This window comes from Carettochelys insculpta, chromosome 23 (assembly GCF_033958435.1).
Source record: "Carettochelys insculpta isolate YL-2023 chromosome 23, ASM3395843v1, whole genome shotgun sequence".
NCBI classification, from domain to species: Eukaryota; Metazoa; Chordata; order Testudines; family Carettochelyidae; genus Carettochelys; species Carettochelys insculpta.
The window spans coordinates 1,501,495-1,526,067 of NC_134159.1; the positions used below are offsets into that span (position 1 = coordinate 1,501,495).

At 63.0% G+C, this 24,573-nt stretch overlaps 1 protein-coding gene across 8 annotated transcripts in view; it reads right to left on the reverse strand.

Moving 5' to 3' along the window:
- Positions 1-24,573, reverse strand: part of HSPG2 (heparan sulfate proteoglycan 2) — a 186,844-nt gene that overhangs the window by 144,654 nt on the left and 17,617 nt on the right. For all 8 annotated transcript variants that reach the window (XM_074975578.1, XM_074975582.1, XM_074975576.1 and 5 more), the window contains exons 2-3: positions 1,032-1,167; positions 318-413 (exon numbers count right to left, since the gene is read on the reverse strand). In XM_074975578.1, coding sequence (XP_074831679.1) covers positions 318-413; positions 1,032-1,167 — 232 coding nt within the window. The remainder of the gene's footprint in view (positions 1-317; positions 414-1,031; positions 1,168-24,573) is intronic.

Consider the following 24,573-nt stretch of genomic DNA (forward strand, 5'->3'; position numbering starts at 1 on the left):
GGGAATCCAGGCACTGAGCCGCGGCGAGGTGTCAGCACTGTCAGTTCCTCCCTTCACAGCTTTCCTGCTTGCCACTTTCCAGGCCAGGCACGGGGCACACCTGCCCACACCCATCTACCTCCCTGCTGCTGCAGTGGGACCAGGCCCCAGGCGTCCCCCACTGGCCCAGGTGGGCCCTGCGCAGGCAAACAGGCAGCATTGCTGGGCTGTCACAAGCTGCCCTGCCCAGCCCGGGCACAGCAAGCTGGGCACGACGGAGGAGCATCCCAGTCCCAAGGCACAGACCCCCACATGCCAGCCCCAGCTCAGCCCCTTACCTGTTGGCATGAGTGTGATCCCTGGTGTCTGACTGGTGGCCAGCGGCAATTCCGGCAGTGCAATCCCGCTGCCATTCTCCCCGCTGCCGTTGCCATCTGCAAGGGGGCAGAGCTCACTAGACTGCGAAAGGCAGGTGTGCAATGCACACATACCTGCACACACACGCCCTGGGGCACGTGCAGTTGCACCGAGCTAAGCACCGGTGTCGGTGGGAGAGCTGCTCCCAGTTGCCCGCAGGTGAATTAACCAAGCCCCAGGAAGCAGCTCTCCACTAGGGCAGAAAATCTCCATTACCTTGGAGCTGCTCCTGGGGCTTGGTTAAGTGCTGCGGGTTAAGTGCAGACCCGCCCTCACTCACCCATGGACTGGCACGCACCAGCTGCCCCCAGCCTCTCTGCAGTCTGGGTTTGGGGCCCTCGGGGTCCAGCTCTTTGGGGCAGGTGGGCTAGCAAGGTTTGCTCCCTCCCACTGCTCCTAAGACAGATCCCAGTGCTGCAGATTGCCATGGGCAGATAGCCGCACCGTCCCCTCTCCAGGGCAGCCTGGAACTTGCCCCCAGCACATCGGGGCTGCCAATCCCCTGCCTGGGGGGAAGCATTCAGCCCATGCCCCAGGGACAGGAGAGTAGCTGGAAGCCAAGCAGGCTCTTGCAGGGGGCACAGACCCAGAGCCCCTGCGGGGGAGGGCCCCAACAGGCACATTCCAGCCCCTACCTCCTGAGGCCTCATCTGCCAGCATGTCCTCGTCGTCGGAGAGATTGGCCTCACTCCAGCGCGGTGTGCCAGCCAGGCTGGGCTCTGTGTCCTCAGGGAAGGTGGCTTCATCCAGCCCCTGAGCAGCATGGCAGACCTGCCAGACAGAAGCCCAGGCACCATCAGCCAGTGGCACCCCTCGTGCATAGGCCCCAAGGGGCATCTGGCCCCCTACCCCAGCACTCCCCATGCTCCTTGGGACAGGAAGCTTCAGGGCTTGCCTAGCCAGGGGAGTAACCCTCTCCCTGCAGCAACGCCCCAGGTGCCAAGCGGTACTGGCAGGAGCACAAACATTCCCCAGCACTCAGGGCATTCACGTGGGACGCGGCTGGGGGAAGACACAGGGACAAGGACCCCCACCCCACCCTGGCCGGAAAAGGCTGCTCTGCCCGGGTGGCTTTGCTCCACCCAGCGTCAAGGGCAGGACAGTACCTGTGCCCCTGCATGAGGCAGCTCTCCAGTGCATGGCGGCACTGCATTCCCCACTGGCTGACTCACGCCCCTCCCACCCCCAGCCACACACGGGGGAAGGGAGGGCAAGCAGCCTGCAGTGGACGCAGGGTGTGATGGAGTGGGGGACACCTGTGTGTGTGTGTGTGGCTCACAGAGGGTGTGGGGCTCCTGCTGAGGGTAACCCTGACAACCAGGTAACACCTTTGTACTGCAGACAAAGGAGGAGGTGGAGCCTGAGGGGTTTGAATTGGAACTGGGAGTTGGAAGCAGTTAGTCTGGGCTGAGGGAGAGAGAGACAAAGGAGGGGGCCAGGCCCCAGCTCTGGGGGCCCCTCGGGGCCTCCTCTCCCCAACATGGATTGGACTGGCTGTCTCTGCCGGCTGCACTGACTCCTCTGTACGATGCTGTGTCCTGTCAGCTAATAAACCCGCTGTTCTCCTGCTGAGTCAGAGACTCTCCTGCCTGCGGACGGGGTGCAGAGCTTTGGGGACCCCAGAACCCCATCACACTGGTGTCAGAAGTGGGATGTTCTGCACCTCGAGGATGGAGCATCCAGCAGTAAGTGACCGGGGCCCTGGAAGAAGTGGGGCCTGCGAGACCCAGGTGTGCTGAAGGGCAGTGAGGTGCAGTTCCCCAAGGCGGAGGGGCCTGCGGCCGAACCCAGGGAACTGCGGTTGTGGTCCTCGAGAGGGGGTGTCACACCCGAGTAGGGGTTACTCCTGGGAATCTGTTGGAGTTGGTCCCAGAAGGTGGAGGGGCCGAGAGCCCAACCCCCAGGAACAAGTGACCCCTGAGGAGGCTGACACTGTATGAGTCCTTCCCAAGACAGGGTGGTCATGGTCCCTGAGAGCGGGTGTCACACTGAAGAAGGGGTTCCTCTGGGAGTCTGTTGGAGTCGGTCCCAGAGGGCGGAGGGGCCTACGGCCTAACCCCGGGCAGCTTGTGACCCGCAAGGAGCCTGGCACACTGAAGGGATTCTTCCAGGAATCGTGGGGTGCAGAGGGCATCAGCCTGAGAGCCTGCAACCACACTGAGCAACTCCACTGTGAAGTGGCAGCACCTGGAAACCGAATCGAGATTAAAGAAACTGGACAAGGCAGCGTGGATGTGCAGTGGCAGAGGTGAGGGTTAAGGAAAATCCTGCAGAGGTGAGCCCGGATCGGGGCAGGGAACCCTGGACTGCCTGGAGTTCTGAACCGAGTGGCCTGCCGCAGCTCAAGGAGGGAAGGAGCGATTCCAACCCATCATCTACTAGTGGCCAAGACAGACCTGCAAAGAGTTTTCCAGGCCTGGGCCGAGGAAGGTGCCTGTGTGTCTGTGCAGGAAAGCAGCTGATCCACTGGGAATGGCAAGTTGTCTGTGAGAGAAGCTGCTTCACCTTCTGTGTGTGTGTGGAGACCAGCCGGGGGGTTGGGACAAAGGAGAGAGTGTCTCCCATTGTCTGTCTGTGTTGAACAGCAGCAGCAGCAGCCTGGGGAGAGAGCAGAGCCTGCATTTGGAAAAGGTGCCAATGAGGAAACTAGCCCATTGTCTGAGGAAGATTCCCCAGCCTGGGGTGGCTGGAGAAGGATCCACCAGAAAAGAGCATTCCAGGTGTGTCTCTGAATCCAGCCATGGGGGCTGGAGCAGAGGGAATGGCTCTGGGATGGGCAGTGGTGTCCCTGCTAAGGACACTGGTCCTTGGTGCAAGAAAAGTGCTTCTGCTTCTGGGGAAGTGAATCCTTTGCCTGAGCCTGTGGGGGCTCGAGATGGAGCCAACATCCCAGAGCTGGATCTGAGGGCAGCTGAAGCCCAGATGGGAAGTGGGCCTACCTCTGTGTCTCTCAGGGGGGATGATGCTTTAACTTGGTCTAATCCAGTTAGTATCATCAGGGAATCCCAGAGACCAGACGATTCTGGTACTTGTTCTTTGCCTGATGCTGAGGTGTTACTGGGAGGGGTGAGAGGACTCTGTCCTACCAGAGTCATCCTCTCGCCAGGACACAAGAACAGATGGGCAATGGAGTTACGCTAACTGATGAAGATAAAGGAGCTGGTAGCAGAAGGGAGGAAAGGGATCCTAACCTTCTGTCCGGTGGTACTGGCTGTCTGCCTGGAGGGGGATTACGTGGGAATCTGCCTAATGGGCCAAAAGTGATCCTGGGCGTAGGTGAAACCCAGGAGCTGGTTGTGGCTCAAGGGAGCAGTGCCCCCGTGGAGGCAGACAGGGGTGAGTTATTGTTTGGGGAAGCTCTTAAGGAAGAGAATTTCCCTGAAACTTTTCCTGACCCATCTGTGGGGACTGCAGAAAATGGGAGTAAGGTGAAGGAAAGTGAACAGGAAAGGTGCTTGTCTGTAAGAGCCAGAGCAGCCCTTTGCCTGGGGAGAAGTTTGTTTTAGCTCCTGATGGCCAGGACCTGCCTGAGTATGAAACCACTGGCTGTGCTCTGCAAGGGTCCAAAGCAGGCAGTGTAAAAGTTTCTCAGGAATTGGAAGTTGGTGCAAGTAAAGTGAAAACTATCAGGGAATGTGAGCAGCCCTGTGAGAACCAAATAAAACAGCTGCACAGTCAGTCTCTGTAGGATGCAGGAGAGCGCCAGCAATTCCCCATCTCCAGATGGTGGAAACACTTATATTCTTATACTGGACTCCACTTCTGATTCCATGGGGAGACAGTAGTTGGAGGTGGAAGGACAAAGGAGCTTTGGGCCTGGTGGGCCAGTAAGGGATAAACAGGGATTCCTTCATGTGGATTCTGCGTCTGGGACTCACAAAACAACTCTCAGAAAGCAGTTTGGTTTGCAAATTTCCAGGCTGGCTGGGAGGGGGCCGTCTCCCTGAGATCATCAATGGCCCAGCTCTTGTTAGAAGGGAGAGAGATCAGATTTCCACCCCAGGGGGCAAGAGAGAAGATTAGAACTTGATGGTGCTAAGAAAGGCCTCAGCCATTTATCCCCAAAATACCGGATTCTCAAGGATGTTGCACAAAGGTTGTGGTCTACCAAAGAGCAACGTAAATGTACAGTTGCAATGGGTTTGTTCTGTTACTCACGCTGACTGCTGTAACCAAGGGGTGCTGCTACCAAAAGCTGTAGAATTGTACCATGCACTGAAGGTTTGAAAAGAGCCATGTGACATGATGACATTGATGTAGAAGCATGAATTGTATGTTGAAGGAGTCTGTAACTCTGAAATGTCACCATTGTTCTCTGTAACTAGTCTTGCAACCTCTCACATGAGGAGGAACATTCCAAACCTATTGTGTGGCATGGAAGGGGAAACTGAGGCACACAACCATTTTGGTGGTCTGGCTAAATGCCAAGGGTGGAAGCATTTGTACCTTCCTTTACTGGACTGTAACTGAATTCCAAACATTGGATGGAGCAGCTGTATGGGCTGGTGGGCAGACAGGGCAGGGCCCAGACCAGAAAAGAACTATTTGATCTGTTGGTGCTGCAGCATCTGTATGGGCTCTGCCTGCCCGACTTGAGAACGTGGCTGATGGACCAGAGACAGAAGCAGGGAGACCGACCAACCTGAGGGAACTAAAGGGACTTGCCCAGCTGCATCACATGAAAAGGGCCAATACCAAGCTCCTGAGTTGGAGCCTCCCCCAGCAGGATTATGACATGGAGGTGGTGCACATCAAGGGGAGGACTGAGGGTGCAGCCGATGCCCATTCACGAGGGGAGGGCCCCAAACTTCCCCAGGTCACTGGCTGAGTGACCCCGCTCAGTTCGGTCTGGAAGTGGGGAGAGATGTGATGGAGTGGGGGACACCTGTGTGTGTGTGTGTGTGGCTCACAGAGGGTGTGGGGCTCCTGCTGAGGGTAACCCTGACAACCAGGTAACACCTTTGTACTGCAGACAAAGGAGGAGGTGGAGCCTGAGGGGTTTGAATTGGAACTGGGAGTTGGAAGCAGTTAGTCTGGGCTGAGGGAGAGAGAGACAAAGGAGGGGGCAAGGCCCCGGCTCTGGGGGCCCCTCGGGGCCTCCTCTCCCCAACATGGATTGGACTGGCTGTCTCTGCCGGCTGCACTGACTCCTCTGTACGATGCTGTGTCCTGTCAGCTAATAAACCCGCTGTTCTCCTGCTGAGTCAGAGACTCTCCTGCCTGCGGACAGGGTGCAGAGCTTTGGGGACCCCAGAACCCCATCACACAGGGCACTACCCAAGGAGCCCTAGGGAAAGAGACCAGCACGCTCTGGGCCCTTCGAATGCCAGCAACCCCTGGAGCTGGCTCAGGGACCAGCCGGTCTCACATTCCCAGCGGGAACCACCAAGCCAGCGTCGGTGGGGGAAAAGTCCAGGTAGCAGCAGTGCCCAGCAAGTGACAGCTGCTTGGGGGGGGCCAGAGGGCTGGGATGAGGCAGGTACAATGGGACAAGAGTAACTGGGGGACGGGATGCCCCCCACGCCAGCCCACCCCCCAAACTCGCTTGCTGGTACAAAGGTTGGAGGACTGTAATGCCACGCGCAGCAACCTGCCCCACCAAGCGCTCCCAGGTCAGAACGGCCCTGCCAGGCACCACCAGCCTGTCTCCGGCCCTCCGCCACCTGCCTCGAGGGGCAAGTCCTGAACACGCCATCCCAGACACCACTCCCAGCCTCTGGCCAGCGGAGGAACAGCCATGGCCCTGCCGGGCGAACAGCCATCTATGGCCATGTCCTGCAGGGGCTTCTCAGTGCTTTGTGAAACCTGTCATAAGCCCAGCCTGCACGGCGTCCATCGGCTACGAGCTCCACAGGCTGTGCCTTGGGAGAGGAGATGCCTCCTGTGTTTCGGGTTCACCGGCTCATGTCACTGGGCAGCCCCTGGTTCTTGTGTCACCAGCACACCCTCCTTCCCTTTCCCCAGACGGTTAGACTCTAGCGCTCAACCACACCCCCGAGTCGTCTCTCCTCCAAGCTGAAAAGCCCCAGGCTGATTAATCTCCCCTCAGACGGAAGCTGGTGCAACCCCCAGGTCATTTTCCTTGCGCCTCTCTGAACCTTCGCTAGTTTTAACACATCTTTGGCGGCGACACAGAATTTCCTAATGGTTCCACACAGTCGGTTTGCTTTTAAAACCGCCGTGTTGTATTGAGTGATGTTCCCAGCAAACCCTCCGTAGCTGCACCAAGCTCTGGAGTGTGAACAGCTCACTGTACGCAGTGTGGGGACCCCAATATCCAAAGTGTGTTGCTTTGCAACTAGCAGCCTTGAATTTCACCAGGCGCCGCCCCGCAGAGTCTCAGAGAGAGCGGGCCAAGCCAGCCGTCTGTGGGAAGCTTACGAGTGGCCGGTGACACTCACGCCATTCACAGGCATGGACCACTTCTGTATGTGAAGTTAGGAGCATTAGCTCTGTACTTCTAGTTCCAGTGTTTGTGTCTGGGCGACAGGACAGGCTTGGCCAGCCTATCGCCAGGGGACTAACCAGGCTGAATAGATAGTTGGGAGGTGCCAAGCCACACCTGATCAGCTGTCCTGGGACCCTTCAGACTCGCATGGGGGCAGCAGCTTCTCCCTGCAAAGCACTGAGTTGTGACCTCCTCATGTGACTCCTACCCACAGCCAGAACAAGGGGATTCTCGCCAACCGGCAGAGGACATAAAAGGCCCCGGCCACCCCTCCATGTTGTCTTCAATTTGGCTTCTCACCTCTGGGGGATCATTGCTACAAACTGAACGTGTAAACAAAGAACTGACTGGCCCGTCCAAGCTGCGGACGTACTCCAGAGACTTGACTGAGCCAGCAGATGATTTAATCCCCGCTACAAGCCTGAACCGAGAACTTTGCAACCGCTGCATGTGTTTGACACCTTGAACAATTTTACCCTTAACCGTTTCTTTCTCTCTCTTTGCTTTGTTTCGATGAATGAACCTTCACATTTAGATTCGAAGGAACTGGCACAGCGTGCCTTGGGCAAGAGCCCAAGCTGTGAGCTGACTGAGGAATGTGGCTGTTCCTTTGGCCTGGGAAGAACCTGTTGGTGAGACTGGTGTTCACAACTTCTCAGCTGGAGGGGAATGGTGCCGGCAGCAGCACAGGGGGCTCTCGCATGTCCCAGGAGAAGGGGGCTGTGTCCATTTCCCCGGGGGCCTTGTCCCTGCTTTGTGCACAGGAGGGAAGCGAATCCTGTCTTCAAATCGCCTGCACTTTCATTCTGCTTCTCCTGCTGCGCAGCATGGCAGAGCGCTGTGCAGCTGCAATGTCTGAGCAAATGGCATGGGCAGCTTCTGGTTGGCCAGGGTGATGAGCAGAAGTTCTCTGTGTGACGGTTTGGTGCCTTGCAGTGTAGGACCTCAGCCTCGGGCGGAGCTGCCTGATTTCTAAGCACTCTGCCCTGAGAGCTCCCCCGACCCCTTCCTGCATCAGCTCCCCGCTGAGCACACTGTACCCATGTCCTGGGGGCAAGCGGCAGCAAAGAAACCGAGACGCACCCTGGCAGCGACACCCCTGCAGCCTGGCACAGCACAGACAGCAGCTGGTGTGCAACGTCCCAGGGTGAACGGGGAAACGCGCTCCTGTCCCCCAGGTGAGGGCAGACGGAAATCCAGGAGGGTGGCCCCCCCTGCACACACAGACACAGAGGGGAGGAGAGGAGATTCACCCTCTGGCCTTGGCGCTGGGCGGCAAGCCAGGCCTGCTGGGCTGCACCGTCTCTGCTCTGGCTCCCACCCTGGGGTGGGGCTGAAGGGGATCCACATGCACTGGCCACATGACCCTAGCCACAGCTGACCCTCCCAGCCAGCCCCCAGCGCTGCTGCGTTGCCCTGGCAGGAAGTAGGATGCTAACTTCTCCCTGGACGCCTCTTACGGCTACTAAAGCAAAACAAACAGCCTCACGCTGGCCAGGCTGTTATCAAGGACCACGGGGGCAAGAGCTGCACTGCTCCGCTCAGCCCTGGGCCAGTGGGGGGGGCTCTCACCCCACTAGAGCCTCCTGCCCCACAAGCTACAGAAACTGCTTCAGATCCCAGAAATGCAGCCAGTGCTGGGGGGCAGCAGGGGCCGCATGGCGGAAGAACCAGAACGAAAGTGCAGGGAGGTCTGGGGAGGGGACCCGCTTCCCGCCTGTGCCCAAAGCAGGGACAAGTCCCCCTGGGGAAACGGACCCAGGCCCCTGCTCCGGGTACACATGAGATCCCCCTTGCGGCAGCACAGCCCCCTCATGAGGGGCACCCGGGCTGCTCCCTGCAGCACGGCACCAGCGGCTAAAAGAGAAGACCCCCCTGCTGGGCCACCTGCCTGCCCCCTGTGGCACCGCGCCCCTAGTGCCACACCGGGCCACCTGCCCCACGGCAGAAAGGCGCCTACTGCTGGGTCCCTCCCGGCCCTGCCGCGGCTGCCCCAGACTCCGAGCCCCATGATATAAGCGAGAAGTGGGGGCTCTTGCAGGTGCTGAGGGAGGGAAGGGCGACTGGCAGAGCAGCGAGCACCAGCCCTGGGTGCATCCAGCCCCCACCTGACACTGCCCTGCACGGCGCAGCTCACTCCAGCCATGCCGCAGCCCAGCTCACTGGGGTTCACCCATCCCCACCGGCCAGGGAGGGGCTCTGCAGCTCCCTGCTCCACAGGCACAGGGAGAGAAGACACATTGGTGTGCCAGGTGGGCAACCCCCAGGACACAGCTTGGTCTGAGTGCCAGTCCCCTCTCCCACTTCCTCCTAATCCCCTCCCCGCTGCACACCGAGGCCAGCACCCCAGTCTGCTCCCCGAGCCCCACTCACTCAGCCCACCCCTCACAGCGATCACACCCTGCCAGCCAGCCATCAGGACCTGCCGGGTGCCGTTTCCCTCCCCTTTCCCATCCCGCCCCCTGGCAGCGAGATCCCTGGTGCACCAGACCGGAGGAGGCAGGAATTCAACACAGCAGCACTTTCCTGTGCAAACACACCCATCATTACTGCCGGCTGATCAGCCCTGGGACAAAGGCCTGATGGAAACAGAGGAGGTGTTTAATCAGCCCTGGCTGTCTGAATGGGCGCGACACGGCTGGGGGGAACAGGAGCTGGCGAGCCATGCAGCCTGCAAATGCCAGCAGGGCCCCATGCCAGGCTCCAGACACACTGCACTGCTGCAATTCCAGTGGGGATGGGGCCAGGAGCCCTATGTATCTCCCATGCCAGCTTGCTCCCTCTCTGGGCACCCACTGGGAAGAGTGGGATCTCCACCAGGTGCCAACGGGGTGCAGGTGGAGGGAACTGGGGGACAGATGCCACAGGCAGGGAGGAAAAGTGTGAGATCTCCCTCCTGGCCTGGGGGCCGGTGGGCAGGGCAATGCTGCCCAGCGGGTTCAGCGCCTGCTCCCCTCGCACCAGGGCAGGTGCAGCTGGAGGAAGCTGTGATCAGCCGCTGGCTCTGGAGAGGGCCGGCTGGCGGAGGGCAGCCGGGCAGGGCTGGGCAGCGTGTCACTGCAGCCAGACAACTCACAGGCACTACCTGTGTGCTGCTCAGCCTGGCAGCTCCACGTGTCCCGGCTGCCCACGGACCCCACCGACCTGGGCACGTGAGCCTCAGTGAGCCGCCGTCACTGACTGAGCAGGTGGCACAGCGCAGCCCTTGTAGCACAGCATAGGAGTGGGCACAGGTCATGTCCAAGGCACCAGCTGCTGTGCCCAGGTCTGCACCAGGCTTGAGGGCATGCCAGCCGCAGCTCTGTGGCTGGGTTTACAGGCAGGTCCCTGCTGTGATTGTCCCCCAGGGCCAGGCACCCAAAGCAGGCACCTGGCACGTCACTGTGGCTGCAAGTCCCTGGTTCAGCCAGTCAGGGCCACAGCCGGAGCCACCCAAACTGGTCTGTGCCTCTCGCCCAGCTCCAGCGGGCTCCCCACTGCCTGGCCTGGAGGCTGGCAGAGCTTCCTCATCTCTCCCCCTTGGGCCCAACAGCTGGGCTCTGCCTGGCAGCCAGAGGGCACTGGGCCCAGGCCACGTGACCAGGGGTAAGGCTCACCCAATGAGCTGAGGGTGCCCTGCAGGGATGGGACGGCACACAACACAGAGGTGGTACCCAGACGGGGCACAAGGCAGCAGGGCACACAGTGATGTCAGGCATAATTTGTTCACCCGTGGAACTCACTGCCACAGGGCAGGACTGAGCCCAGAGACAAGCAGGGCTCCACGCAGGCCTGGCCCCTGGAAGGAGCCTAGCATCGGCACAAGGGAGGGCAGGCGGCTAAACCCTCCCGCCTCAAGGCACAGGCTGGACAAGCAATCCCACTCGCCCCCAGGGCTCTCAGCCCTCCCACCCACCGCATCCCCAGGCCAGGAGACTGACCTTGTCCCCTGCAGGGCCAGAGCAGCACAGCACACAGAACCACAGGCCCCACGGCTCCCACCTGGCAACGGACCCCACTCGGCACCAGTCACCACCTGCAGGCCTGGCACTGCGAGACAGCAGCTCTCCCTGGCACTGCTCCTTGCGCTGAGCCCACCTGGACCCTGCACCCGTTCCTGCTCCTGGCACCACCAAAGGACCCATGCCTGACCACTGCCAGGGGCCCTGCACCCTGCCCAACAATGCCAGGACCCCACACCCCACCCAGTCACTGCCAGAGACCTGGCGCCCCATCCCATCACTGCCAGGATCCCACGCCCCACCCAGTCACTGCCAGGACCCCATGCCCCCCCAGTCACTGCCAGAGACCCTGCATCCCATCCAGTCACTGCCAGAGACCCCGTGCCCCACCCAGTCACTGCTAGGACCCCGCGCCCTGTCCCATCACTGCCAGAGACCCCACGCTCCATCCAGTCACTGCCAGAGACCCCACGCCCCACCCAGTCACTGCCAGGACCCCGCGCCCTGTCCCATCACTGCCAGAGACCCCACACTCCATCCAGTCACTGCCACAGACCCCACGCCCCACCCAGTCACTGCCAGGACCCCATGCCCCTCCCCAGTCACTGCCAGAGACCCCGCGTCCCGTCCACTCACTGCCAGAGACCCCGTGCCCCACCCAGTCACTGCCAGGACCCCGTGCCCTGTCCCATCACTGCCAGAGACCCCACGCCCCACCCAGTCACTGCCATGACCCCATGCCCCATCCCATCGCTGCCAGGACCCCATGACCCACCCAGTCACTGCCAGAGACCCCGCGTCCCATCCAGTCACTGCCAGGACCTCACACCCCACCCCATCACTGCGAGGGTCCCGTGCCCCATCCCGTCACTGCCAGAGACCCTGAGCCCCATCCAGTCACTGACAGGACCCAGCGCCCTGTCCAGTCACTGCCAGAGACCCCGCGTCCCATCCAGTCACTGCCAGAGACCCTACGCTCCACCCAGTCACTGCCAGAGACCTCACGCCCCACCCAGTCACTGCCAGGACCCTGCGTCCCGTCCAGTCACTGCCAGGCTACGTCTACACGTGAAGCCTACATCGAAGTAGCCTATTTCGATGTGGCGACATCGAAATAGGCTATTTCGATGAATAACGTCTACACGTCCTCCAGGGCTGGCAACGTCGATGTTGAACATCGACGTTGCGCGGCACCACATCGAAATAGGCGCTGCGAGGGAACGTCTACACGCCACAGTAGCACACATCGAAATAAGGGTGCCAGGCACAGCTGCAGACAGGGTCACAGGGCGGACTCAACAGCAAGCCGCTCCCTTAAAGGGCCCCTCCCAGACACACTTGCACTAAACAGCACAAGATCCACAGAGCCGACAACGAGTTGCAGACCCTGTGCCTGCAGCATGAATCCCCCGCTGCAGCAGCAGCAGCCAGAAGCCCTGGGCTAAGGGCTGCTGCACACGGTGACCATAGAGCCCCGCAGGGGCTGGAGAGAGAGCGTCTCTCAACCCCTCAGCTGATGGCCGCCATGGAGGACCCCACAATTTCGACGTTGCGGGACGCGGATCGTCTACACGGTCCCTACTTGACGTTGAACGTTGAAGTAGGGCGCTATTCCGATCCCCTCATGAGGTTAGCGACTTCGACGTCTCGCCGCCTAACGTCGAAGTTAACTTCGAAATAGCGCCCGACGCGTGTAGCCGCGACGGGCGCTATGTCGAAGTTAGTGCCGCTACTTCGAAGTAGCGTGCACATGTAGACACAGCCCCAGAGACCCCGTGCCCCACCCAGTCACTGCCAGGACCCCGCGCCCCATCCTGTCACTGCCAGAGACCCCATGCCACACCATTCCATGCCACCCAGCTGCGCTGGGAACAAGGGACCTGCCCGGCCACCCCGTGCCGAGGGACAGAGCCGTACCGAGGGGAAAGGGCCCAGGAGCAGGCACCATCCCAGCTCTGTGCCCCAGCGTCAGTCCTGGCAACAGCATTTCAAACGGCGCTGCAGACGGCCCTTTGGGGAGCAGCCTGCAGGAGGAGGAGCCCCAAAGGCGCTGCCGGCGAGGCAGAATGTGCCCCGCAGAACTGCCGCCCCCACCATGGCTGCTTTGCTGAAGCCCACCTGGAAAAGCTGCACGGCAGCTGAGAGACCGTCTTGGGCCTGCAAAGCCCCATGCAATGGGCCTGCCAGAGGGAGCTCTGACCCCCAACTCCGCACCAGCAGCCGGGGAGAAACTCACTGCTGCTCCGGTCACATGCAGGCACCTGCTCCCATGCCAACAACAGACACCACCAGGCCAGGTGTCCTAGCAGGACCTGCGGACTCCTTCCTCTGCAGCAGACCCCAAGCGTCGCAGCCCTGGGGCTGGTGTGGGGTCAGCCACGCAGGCGGTGCAAGTCAGGCACGGCTCTGCCCAGTCCCTCGCTCCCAACCTGCCACCCCAGTTACCCTGACCCCGGGCCCTTCACGCGGCTCTGCCCAGCCCCTCGCTCCCAACCTGCCACCCCCAGTTACCCTGACCCCGGGCCCTTCACGCGGCTCTGCCCAGCCCCTCACTCCCAACCTGCCACCCCAGTTACCCTGACCCCGGGCCCCTCACACGTCTGCCCAGTCCCTCACTCCCAACCTGCCACCCCAGTTACCCTGACCCCGGGCCCTTCACGGGGCTCTGCCCAGCCCCTCGCTCCCAACCTGCCGCCCCCAGTTACCCTGACCCCGGGCCCTTCACGCGGCTCTGCCCAGCCCCTCGCTCCCAACCTGCCGCCCCCAGTTACTCCGACCCCGGGCCCCTCACACATCTGCCCAACCCCTCACTCCCAACCTGCCGCCCCCAGGGACCCCGACCCCGGGCCCCTCACACGGCTCTGCCCAGCCCCTCGCTCCCAGCCTGCCACCCCAGTTACCCTGACCCCGGGCCCCTCACACGTCTGCCCAGCCCCTCACTCCCAACCTGCCACCCCCAGGGATCCTGACCCCGGGCCCCTCACACATCTGCCCAGCCCCTCGCTCCCAACCTGCCGCCCTCAGGGACCCTGACCCCGGGCCCTTCACGCGGCTCTGCCCAGCCCCTCATTCCCGACCTGCCACCCTCAGGGACCCCGACCCCGGGCCCCTCACACGTCTGCCCAGCCCCTCATTCCCGACCTGCCACCCCCAGGGACCCTGACCCCGGGCCCCTCACATGGCTCTGCCCAGCCCCTCACTCTCGACCTGCCACCCCCAGGGATCCCGACCCCGGGCCACTCACACGGCTCTGCCCAGCCCCTCACGCCCAACCTGCCGCTCCCAGGGACCCTGACCCCAGGCCCCTCACACATCTGCCCAGCCCCTCACTCCCGACCTGCCGCCCCCAGGGACCCTGACCCCAGGCCCCTCACACATCTGCCCAGCCCCTCACTCCCAACCTGCCGCCCCCAGTTACCCTGACCCCGGGTCCCTCACACGTCTCTGCCCAGCCCCTCGCTCCCGACCTGCCGCCCCCAGGGACCCTGACCCCAGGCCCCTCACACATCTGCCCAGCCCCTCACTCCCAACCTGCCGCCCCCAGGGAACCCGACCCCGGGCCACTCACACGGCTCTGCCCAGCCCCTCACTCCTGACCTGCCGCCCCCAGTTACCCTGACCTCGGGCCCCTCACACATCTGCCCAGCCCCTCGCTCCCAACCTGCCACCCCCAGGGACCCTGACCCCGGGCCCCTCACATGGCTCTGCCCAGCCCCTCACTCTCGACCTGCCACCCCCAGGGATCCCGACCCCGGGCCACTCACACGGCTCTGCCCAGCCCCTCACGCCCAACCTGCCGCTCCCAGGGACCCTGACCCCAGGCCCCTCACACATCTGCCCAGCCCCTCACTCCCGACCTGCCGCCCCCAGGGACCCTGACCCCAGGCCCCTCACACATCTGCCCAGCCCCTCACTCCCAACCTGCCGCCCCCAGTTACCCTGACCCCGGGTCCCTCACACGTCTCTGCCCAGCCCCTCGCTCCCGACCTGCCGCCCCCAGGGACCCTGACCCCAGGCCCCTCACACATCTGCCCAGCCCCTCACTCCCAACCTGCCGCCCCCAGGGAACCCGACCCCGGGCCACTCACACGGCTCTGCCCAGCCCCTCACTCCTGACCTGCCGCCCCCAGTTACCCTGACCCCGGGCCCCTCACACATCTGCCCAGCCCCTCACTCCCGACCTGCCACCCCCAGGGACCCTGACCCCGGGCCCCTCACATGGCTCTGCCCAGCCCCTCACTCTCGACCTGCCACCCCCAGGGATCCCAACCCCGGGCCACTCACACGGCTCTGCCCAGCCCCTCACGCCCAACCTGCCGCTCCCAGGGACCCTGACCCCAGGCCCCTCACACATCTGCCCAGCCCCTCACTCCCGACCTGCCACCCCCAGTTACCCTGACCCCGGGCCCCTCACACAGCTCTGCCCAGCCCCTCGCTCCCGACCTGCCGCCCCCAGGGACCCTGACCCCAGGCCCCTCACACATCTGCCCAGCCCCTCACTCCCAACCTGCCGCCCCCAGTTACCCTGATCCCGGGCCCCTCACACGTCTGCCCAGCCCCTCATTCCCGACCTGCCACCCCCAGGGACCCTGACCCCGGGCCCTTCACACGGCTCTGCCCAGCCCCTCACTCCTGACCTGCCGCCCCCAGTTACCCTGACCCCGGGCCCCTCACACATCTGCCCAGCCCCTCACTCCCGACCTGCCACCCCCAGGGACCCTGACCCCGGGCCCCTCACATGGCTCTGCCCAGCCCCTCACTCTCGACCTGCCACCCCCAGGGATCCCGACCCCGGGCCACTCACACGGCTCTGCCCAGCCCCTCACGCCCAACCTGCCGCTCCCAGGGACCCTGACCCCAGGCCCCTCACACATCTGCCCAGCCCCTCACTCCCGACCTGCCACCCCCAGTTACCCTGACCCCGGGCCCCTCACACAGCTCTGCCCAGCCCCTCGCTCCCGACCTGCCGCCCCCAGGGACCCTGACCCCAGGCCCCTCACACATCTGCCCAGCCCCTCAGTCCCAACCTGCCGCCCCCAGTTACCCTGACCCCGGGTCCCTCACACGTCTCTGCCCAGCCCCTCGCTCCCGACCTGCCGCCCCCAGGGACCCTGACCCCAGGCCCCTCACACATCTGCCCAGCCCCTCACTCCCAACCTGCCGCCCCCAGGGAACCCGACCCCGGGCCACTCACACGGCTCTGCCCAGCCCCTCACTCCCAACCTGCCACCCCCAGTTACCCTGACCCCGGGTCCCTCACACGTCTGCCCAACCCCTCGCTCCCGATCTGCCACCCCCAGTTACCTCGACCCCGGGCCCCTCACACATCTGCCCAACCCCTCACTCCTGACCTGCCACCCCCAGGGACCCTGACCCCGGGCCCCTCACACGTCTGCCCAGCCCCTCACTCCCGACCTGCCACCCCCAGTTACCCTGACCCCGGGCCCTTCACACATCTGCCCAGCCCCTCACTCCCGACCTGCCACCCCCAGGGACCCTGACCCCGGGCCCCTCACACGGCTCTGCCCAGCCCCTCACTCCCGACCTGCCGCCCCCAGGGACCCCGACGCTGGGTCCCTCACACGTCCACCCAACCCCTCGCTCCCGACCTGCCGCCCCTGGTTACCTGACACCGACCCCTCTGTGACATAGTGGGGGATACGTGTGTGTGTGGCTCACAGAGGCTGTGGGGCTCCTGCTGCGGGTAACCTGGTGACCAGGTGACACCTCTGGGCTGCAGACATAGGGGGAGGAGGAGGAGGAGCCTGAGGGGTTTGAACTGGAACTGGGAGTTGGAAGCAGTGAGTCTGGGCTGGAGAGAGAGAGACAAGGGAGGGGGCAAGGCCCCAGCTGGGGGTCCCTTTGGGGCCTCCCCTCCCCAACACAGACTGGACTGGCTGTCTCTGATTGCTGCACTGACTCCTCTGTACGACGCTGTGTCCTGTTGGCTAATAAACCCGCTGTTCTGCTGCCCAGTGAGTCACTCCTGCCTGCGGATGGGGTGCAGAGCTGGGAACCCTTGAACCTCATTACAGCCTCACTCAGCTCCACCCAGATCCTTCACTCCTGACCTGCCTCCCCACCACTCACCCCGACCCTGGGCCCCCCACACAGCTCGCGCAACGCTCCTCAGCCCTCTTGGGGGCTGCGACTGGTCTGGGGGCCCCAGCACAGCAGGCCATGAGCTCCGCCTGCAAGACTTTGCTGTGCTGCTCACAGAGGAGCCAAGGTGAACCCTGGGGCTGCTGGGAACGCCTCAGTGGTACTGGGCTGCAAATCCCTGCCCCAGGGCTGTGACGACAGCAAGGACAGGCTGCAGCCCCGACGCTAGATTGCTGTGCTGGGGCCAAAATGGAGCGTTAGCCGCATAGCCAAGGTGCCCGACTGCAGCCACAGGCAAAGGCCAGCAGCCAGGCACAGGTGTGACACAGCCGCAGCCGGGCGGTGCTTGCATAGCCGGCAGCATGCACGCTTACCTCGCACGCACACCTCGCACGCGCGCACCTCACACACCCATGCACTGATCTCCCTGTAGCCAGGAATTACTGGCAGCCCAGCTCCTGCTTGGCTGTGTGTGACATCGGGGAGGGGTCGTTACCCAGTAAGCCAGGAACCAAGCCCAGGCCCAACACCCACCAGGCACCAGTGCAGGAGGGGTCAATATTCTCCCCCCACCATGCCACCAGCCTGGCCAGGACCCCGGGCTGGGCCGGCCAGCCAAGCTGAGGCAGGCAGAGGTGCAGGGTGTGACCAACATGCCTGGAAGGCGGAAGGTGTCATATCCTGAGCAGGCAAGAGGGAAGCCAGGACATGCTGGCCATATGCCCTGAGCCCCAGAGTGAGAGTCAGCCCCACGTAGCCCAATGCACTGTGCACTGTGCCCAGCACCACGTCCCACTCTGGCCCTGCAGGACCCCTCAGAAAGGGGTCAACACCCAACAGCCTGGCCCCTAGGCGGAGCTGGGGCCACCCCACCACCAGAACAGCTGTGGCCTTTCCCAGCCCTCAAAGCCGGCCCAAGGGTAAATGCTCAAGGCAGCCCCCGGCCCCTGGCTCCCCGGGCTCCAGGGTGTGAGAGCGTGTCCCCCTCCCAGCCCAAACACGGACATCCAGCCCCCAGCCCCTAGCTCCCCAGCCTCCAGGGTGTGAGAGCGTGTCCCCCTCCCAGCCCAAACACGGACATCCAGCCCCCAGCCCCTGACTCCCCAGCCTCCAGGGTGTGACAGCGTGTCCCACTCCCAGCCCAAACACGGACATCCAGCCCCCAGCCCCTGACTCCCCAGCCTCCAGGGTGTGACAGCGTGTCCCCCTCCCAGCCCAAACACGGACATCCAGCCCCCAGCCCCTGGCTCCCCAGCCTCCAGGGTGTGACAGCGTGTCCACCTCCCAGCTCAAACACGGACATCCAGCCCCCAGCCCCTGGCTCCCCAGCCTCCAGGGTGTGACAGCGTGTCCACCTCCCAGCCCAAATATGGACATCCAGCCCCCGGCCCCTGACCCCCCAGCCTCCAGGGTGTGACAGCGTGTCCACCTCCCAGCCCAAACATGGACATCCAGCCCCCAGCCCCTGGGTGCTGGCCCTGCCCCCCCGCGACAGGCAGGAGAGCTGTTCTCCTTCTGTTGCCCAGTGCAGCCAGGAGCCCCTGTCACGCTGTGGGACAGCCTGAGCCAGGCCCAGACGAGTAAGGGGGCAGCCCCGCTGCAGCCATGAGTCCTGCCCAGCCGGGAGGGCCATGGCAAAGGATGGCTGCGGTGCTCAGCACCAAGCAGGCCAAGGCCAGGGGTCCTGGAGCAGCTGAAAGGGGTCGGCTAGGGCCCAGCCAGTCCTTTCTTGCCCCACAACTGCAGCTATAACGCCCCCGAGGCAGGGCCCTACCCCACCCCCCGGCCTGCACCTTCTCTTTGGGCACAAGCCTGAGCAAAGCCAAGGGGCTACCTGCCCCTCCCCCACAGCACAGAGGGGCGACCCACGCCACGCCCTGGCTATGACTGCCCTCCTGCAGCCTGTGGGTCGGGGCCCTGAGCAGACCCCCCCGCCTTGTTCTCCGGCCAGCAGCGAGTGAGACCCCAGCGTCACGGCTCGCCCCAGCTCTGCACGTCTGGGGAGCCAGGAGGGGCCCATCCCCCGAGTCACGCTGCTGTGGGGTGGGGGCTGGGCAGAGCTCAGCACTGCTGAAAATGGATCAGGCCCAAACAGCCCCAAAATAACCTGTCTCCCGGCTGGGCCGCTCAGCCCGAAATACCCTGTGAGCCCGCGGCGGGGCCTGCTGCCAGTCTGAGCCGGCCAGGGAGGCTGGGGGGTGGGGCGGGCTGTTGGGTCGGGGGAGCCCTGCCCAGGGCAGGGAGGGGTTCCATGGGGCGCAGTCGGAGGGGAAGGGCTGCAGGAGGCTCCCCCTCGCCAGAGCCGGCCCCCGCGGGCTGGGCGCTCAGCAGGGCCCATGATGCCTTGTCCCCAGCTCCCCCGGGGACAGGGCTGCCCGCCCTCCCATGAGGGTCTGTCTCCCAGCGCTGGGCCCACTCCAGCCCACTCGGTCCTCACCCAGGGAGGCACAAGGGACAGGGTGAGGAGCCGGAGCTGGAGCCGGGCCCCTGCTCCCGCGTCCGCCCCCAAGCCCAGGCCGGGGGCACTGGCAGAGCCCCTCTGCTGTGGGGGCAGGTGGCAGGAGTGGCACCCTGGGGCGAGCTGTCCTGCGCACCGAGTGCCATCTCCAGAGGCCCCAGCCGGTGCAGTCCCCGGGCCGTCAGGAAGAGCCCAGGAGCTGCCTGGCTGGAGCCTCCTGCAGGCACCTTCCCTCCTCCCTTTGCACACCCTGCCCCTGAGCCAAGGACGCCAGGCCAGCTGGGGGCAGGACTCCGGTGCTGAAATCCCAGGACTCCACCACAGCCGACACACACAAGCCTCAACGTGCTCGGTGGAGCTGGGCCAGGGCTACCAATGGGGAAACTGAGGCACAAAAAGGCACTGTGCCTTGCCCAGGCTCACCCTGTGCGTCCATAGCAGAGCTGGGAGGAGGTCCCTGGGCTCTGACTCCCCATCCAGGGGCAGAGGAGTAAGGCGCCAGCTGCAGTGGCACAGGGTCCTGGCCCCGAACACCCCAGCCTGGGAGCAGGGGAAGAAACCCCCCAGAGCTGGGGGGGGGGGCAATGCACCACGAACTGCCCCAAGAGCCCAGCCCACCACCCCATGGGACAGCTCTGCTGGTGGCAAGAGCACCTCCCCTCCATCGAGCCTCCGCGGCTGCAGACAGAGGAGCAACTCCTCTAGCAGGCGATTGCCCTCATTTGCGGGAGGGGATGGGGAACGCACCCACCCACCCACCCACAGCCTCACACATCCAGCACTTGCTGCCCCACCACTGCCACGGGACGGACCTTGGCTGGCAGCCTGGCCAGAGCAAAGCTCCCCGCAGGTGCCATGGGCATGGCCCAGTTCAGTGCTCCTCAGCTGTAAGGCAGCAGCCCAACGCCCCGGCACCGCAAAGGACAGAGCCCCCCAGTGCCCCTGTGCACAGCAGCCTGCCACTGCAAGCAGGGGGGATAGGGCTCAGCACTGGCTGCCGCCGGGGCTCAGGGTCTCCCCACAATTGAGTCAATGGACAATCAACTTGCTCCTCTCAGCAGGGCTGCCACTGGCTCCCCCGGATCCCCGCCCGTGGCAAGGCCAGGCCATGGGCAGCCCGGGGTCAGGTAACCCCCAGCAATGGGCCGAAACCGCAGCCAGGAAACGGCCTCTGGGCCTGGGGGAGCTGCAGGCGGGGCCCAGGGCCACTTGGAGAGAACGGACACCGGCCGGCCCAGCTGTGGGGAGGCCCTGCCCAGCGAGAGCCCAGCTCCCAGGAGTGCGCAGCTGGCCTGGCCAGGGTGCAGGGGCCAGGCTGGGGCTGAATCCCGAGAGTGACTCTGAGAAAGCACCGAGCGGCTGCCCCACGGGAGCAGCCCTACAGACCCCACGGCAAGGAGAGAGCCTCAGACAGCACGCCTTTGTGTGGGGCAGGCTGAGTCAGGCCTCAGGGCTCTCAACAAAGGGGTGGGGGCCAGGCAGGATTTACCCATCCCGCTCCCCCATGCCATGCTGCAGGCAAACCCCACCTGGGGCTAGCCACAGCCAGGCCCTCCCAGCCCGCCGGAAGCCAGGGAGCGGGGCTGGGAGCAGGCCAGGAACGCACAGAAATCCTGGCTCCAGCGGGGTCACTACCAGCAAAGACAGAACCATCAGGAGCCCAAAGCCCCCCACCCCCCCCCAGCAGCAGTGCCCCTCGGTCCCCCCAGCCGCCAGCAGCAGCGCCCCTCGGTCCCCCCCAGCCACCAGCAGCAGCGCCCCTCGGCCCCCCACAGCCGCCAGCAGCAGCGCCCCTCGGTCCCCCCCAGCCGCCAGCAGCACACCTCACCACCCCCAGTAACACACCTCACCTACTCCCCAGACAGCAGCACCCCTCCCGGCTCCCTCCATTCCCCAGCTGGGAGCACCCCCACCATCCCCCCACCCAGCAGTGTCCCCTCCCTGGCTCCCCTGGTGGCAACACCCCAGCAAGGACCGTGGGATGGAGGCAGCTGAGCCCCAGGGGCGGCTCCTCCTGCCAGTCCCCAGCGCTGTTGGCTTTGTGGTGAAGAACCGGCCCCATGCCCTGCTCACCAGCGCCCTATGGCAGGGTGCCGGCCAGCACAGCTGCACCTTCGCCCCCTGCCCCCTTTCCTCCTGACCGGGGCGCACCCCCCCGAGGCCGCTCACTGGTAACCCCGCGTGCTACGCAGGCCTGGGCTGCAGGGCAACTACACAGCTGGCACGGCCGGGGCAGAGAGGAGGGGACCGGGCAGCAGGATCTCCCTGCGGTCCGGCAGCCTGCGACCAGGCCCGACCCCGTGTGGGGCTCCCAGACCTGGGCCTGCGTCTCTGCAAGCCGATGGGAGTTTGCACGCGCCCAGCGCTGGCAGCATCAGGCCCAGGGGCTCGAACAAGCAGGTGCTCCAGGGAATCCACCAGGCTGCGTGCTGGGAAGGCCAGAGCTGCAGCTCCAGTGACACTCACATCTGTCGCGGGGCGGGGGGAGCAGAGGGGAGGGGACGCGAGGGACAAGCTGCCTTGGGGGGACTCAGGTTACCGGAAACAGCACGTTTCCTTCGGCCCCTTCGGAATGTCGCGCCCTTGCCCAGAGAACATCCCGTCCGCCCCGGGCTGGGCAGCCAGGCCAGCCTCAGAGCTGCTGGAGCAGCCAGCTTCCCCACGGCTCCGCCGGGCTGGAAGGAGGCGCCTGCGTTCTGCTCCGCTCAGCCCCTCCACTTGGGGAAGGTCACTGCCCCTCGCTGGCCCCAGCAGCACCTTCCCCACGCCACCACTCGCGCCAGAGACGGGAGCTCCCGGGGGCCGGTCACACACCGCGCCTCAATGAGACGGACAAGTCCCCGGCACAGCCACTTCTCTCAGCTGAATCGACTGCTGATAAACGTCCCATTTACTCACTTTTACCGTGGTTCTGGTTGTACCAGAGGTTTGCTACAGAGCACACACAACAGCAAAACACGGATCAAACGCACTGAAGAGCCACTGGGGGAGGGAAACGGACGAATTCGGGGCCAGCTGGGACTCAGGCAGGCCTGCTGCTTGAGCCCCAGATGGCCCAGCATGGTCAATTCCCCCCAACCCCCCACAGCGGATCTGCAGAGAGCCCCAGCAAGAAGAAACTGACAACGTTTCAGGGGACACTGCTTGAAAACCACTGCCCTAGGGACCCACACCTGGCTGGGGCTTCTAAATCCCACTGAAACAGCCTGTCTCTAAATCCCCGCAAAAGTCCAGGAACCGCCCAAGCGAGACCCTTAGAATCATAGAATCCCAGGGCTGGAAGGGACCTCAGGGGTCATCTAGTCCAGCCCCTCCCCAAAGCAGGACCAACCCCAACTAAATCATCCCAGCCAGGGCTTTGTCATGCTGGGACTTAAAACCCTCTAGGGATCGAGATCCCACCACCTCTCTAGGCAACACATTCCAGTGCTTCACCACCCTCCTGGGGAAGTAGTTTTTCCTAATATCCAACCTACACCTCTCCCTCTGTAACTTCAGACCATTGCTCCTTGTTCTGCATCTGTCACCACTGAGAACAGTTTCTCTCCATCTTCTTTAGAGCTCCCTTAAGGAAGTTGAAGGCTGCTGATTTCATCCCTCAGTCTTCTCTTCTGTAAACTAAACGAGCCCAAATCCCTCAGCCTCTCCTCACAGGTCATGTCTTCCAGCCCCTTAGCCATGTTCTTTGCCCTCTGCTGAACTCTCTCCAACGTATCCACGTCCTTTCTATATTGCACGGCCCAGAACTGGACACAACGTTCCAGATGTGGCCTCACCAGTGCCGAGCAGAGGGAAATAACTTCTCTAGATCTGCTGAAAATGCTCCTCCTAATGCACCCCAATATGCTGTTAGCCTTTTTGGCTATAAGGGTGCACTGCCTCTCATCCAACTTAATCCCCAGGTCCTTTGCTGCTGCACTGCTACTTAGCAAGTCGGTCCCCAGCCTGTAACACTGCTTGGGATTCTTCTGCCCCAAATGCAGGACTCTGCACTTCTCCTTGTTGAACCTCATCAGATTTCTTTTGGCCCAGTCCTCCAATTTGTCTAGGTCACTCTGGACCCCATCCCTACCCTCCAGTGTATCTACCTCTCCCCCTAGCTTAGTGTCATCTGCAAACTTGCTGAGGGTGCAATCCAGTCCCTCATCCAGGTCATTGATAAAGATGTTGAACACCAGCCCTAGAACCGAACCTTGGGGCACTCCACTTGAAACCAACCGCCAACCAGATATTGAGCCATTGACCACTACCCATCGGGCCCAACCATCAAACCAGCTTTCATTCCATCTTACAGCCCGTGTATCCAATCCATATTCCTTAACTTATGGGCAAGTATGTTGTGGGAGACTGTACCAGAAGCTTTGCTAAAGTCAAGATATGTCACAACCCCTGACTTCCCCATCTCCACAGAGCCTGTTACCTCATTAGAGAAGTGAATTACATTGGTCAGGCAGGACTTGCCCTTGGTGAATCCATGTTGACTATTCCTGACCACTTTCCCCTCTTCCAAGTGCTCCAAAATGGATCCCTTGAGGATCCCCTCCATGATTTTTCTCGGGACTGAGGTAAGGCTGACTGGTCTGTAGTTCCCTGGATTGTCCTTCTTTCTGTTTTTAAAGATGGACGCTAGGTTTGCCTTTTCCCAGTCATCCCTTCCCAGCGTTACATGCACAGGATGCCGCAGCCTGTCCTGATTGTTAAAAGCAGTGATTTAAGCGCCTGAAAACTGAGTTAGTTCCTCAAACGCCTCTCCTGGCTGCACCCCAGGGAAGTCTGCTGCTACCAATGGAAGTGAAGCTGCCAGCAATCGAAAAGACAAGGGACAAAGCAGCCAGGCACAGGATTCCACTTTGGGCTCTTTTTTCGTTTGCCAGCCCAACCCAGCCACAACCTCAGCTCCTCCCGCCTCGGAGCTTTGGAAGTAAAGCCACTAACCAGCTACTCCCCTGCACCCCTCCTTAAAGGAGCACGGAAATGCGTGTGACCAGGACTGGACTGCGTGGATCAGCTGCGAACTTGCTCACATGGTTCCCCGTTGGATGAGGCCCCCTTGGGCAAAACCGCACCCCAGAGAGGAAGAGACCACGCCAGGTAGTCAGGAGGGAATCGACAAGAGTTCAGGCTCCTTTTGCTGATGGGAGAGCAGAGCTACAGCCACCTCTCACAGGCACTGAGCTGCTGGGCTCCTGGAGCCGATCATGGTTTCTCATGTAGTTGAAGGGCAGCTC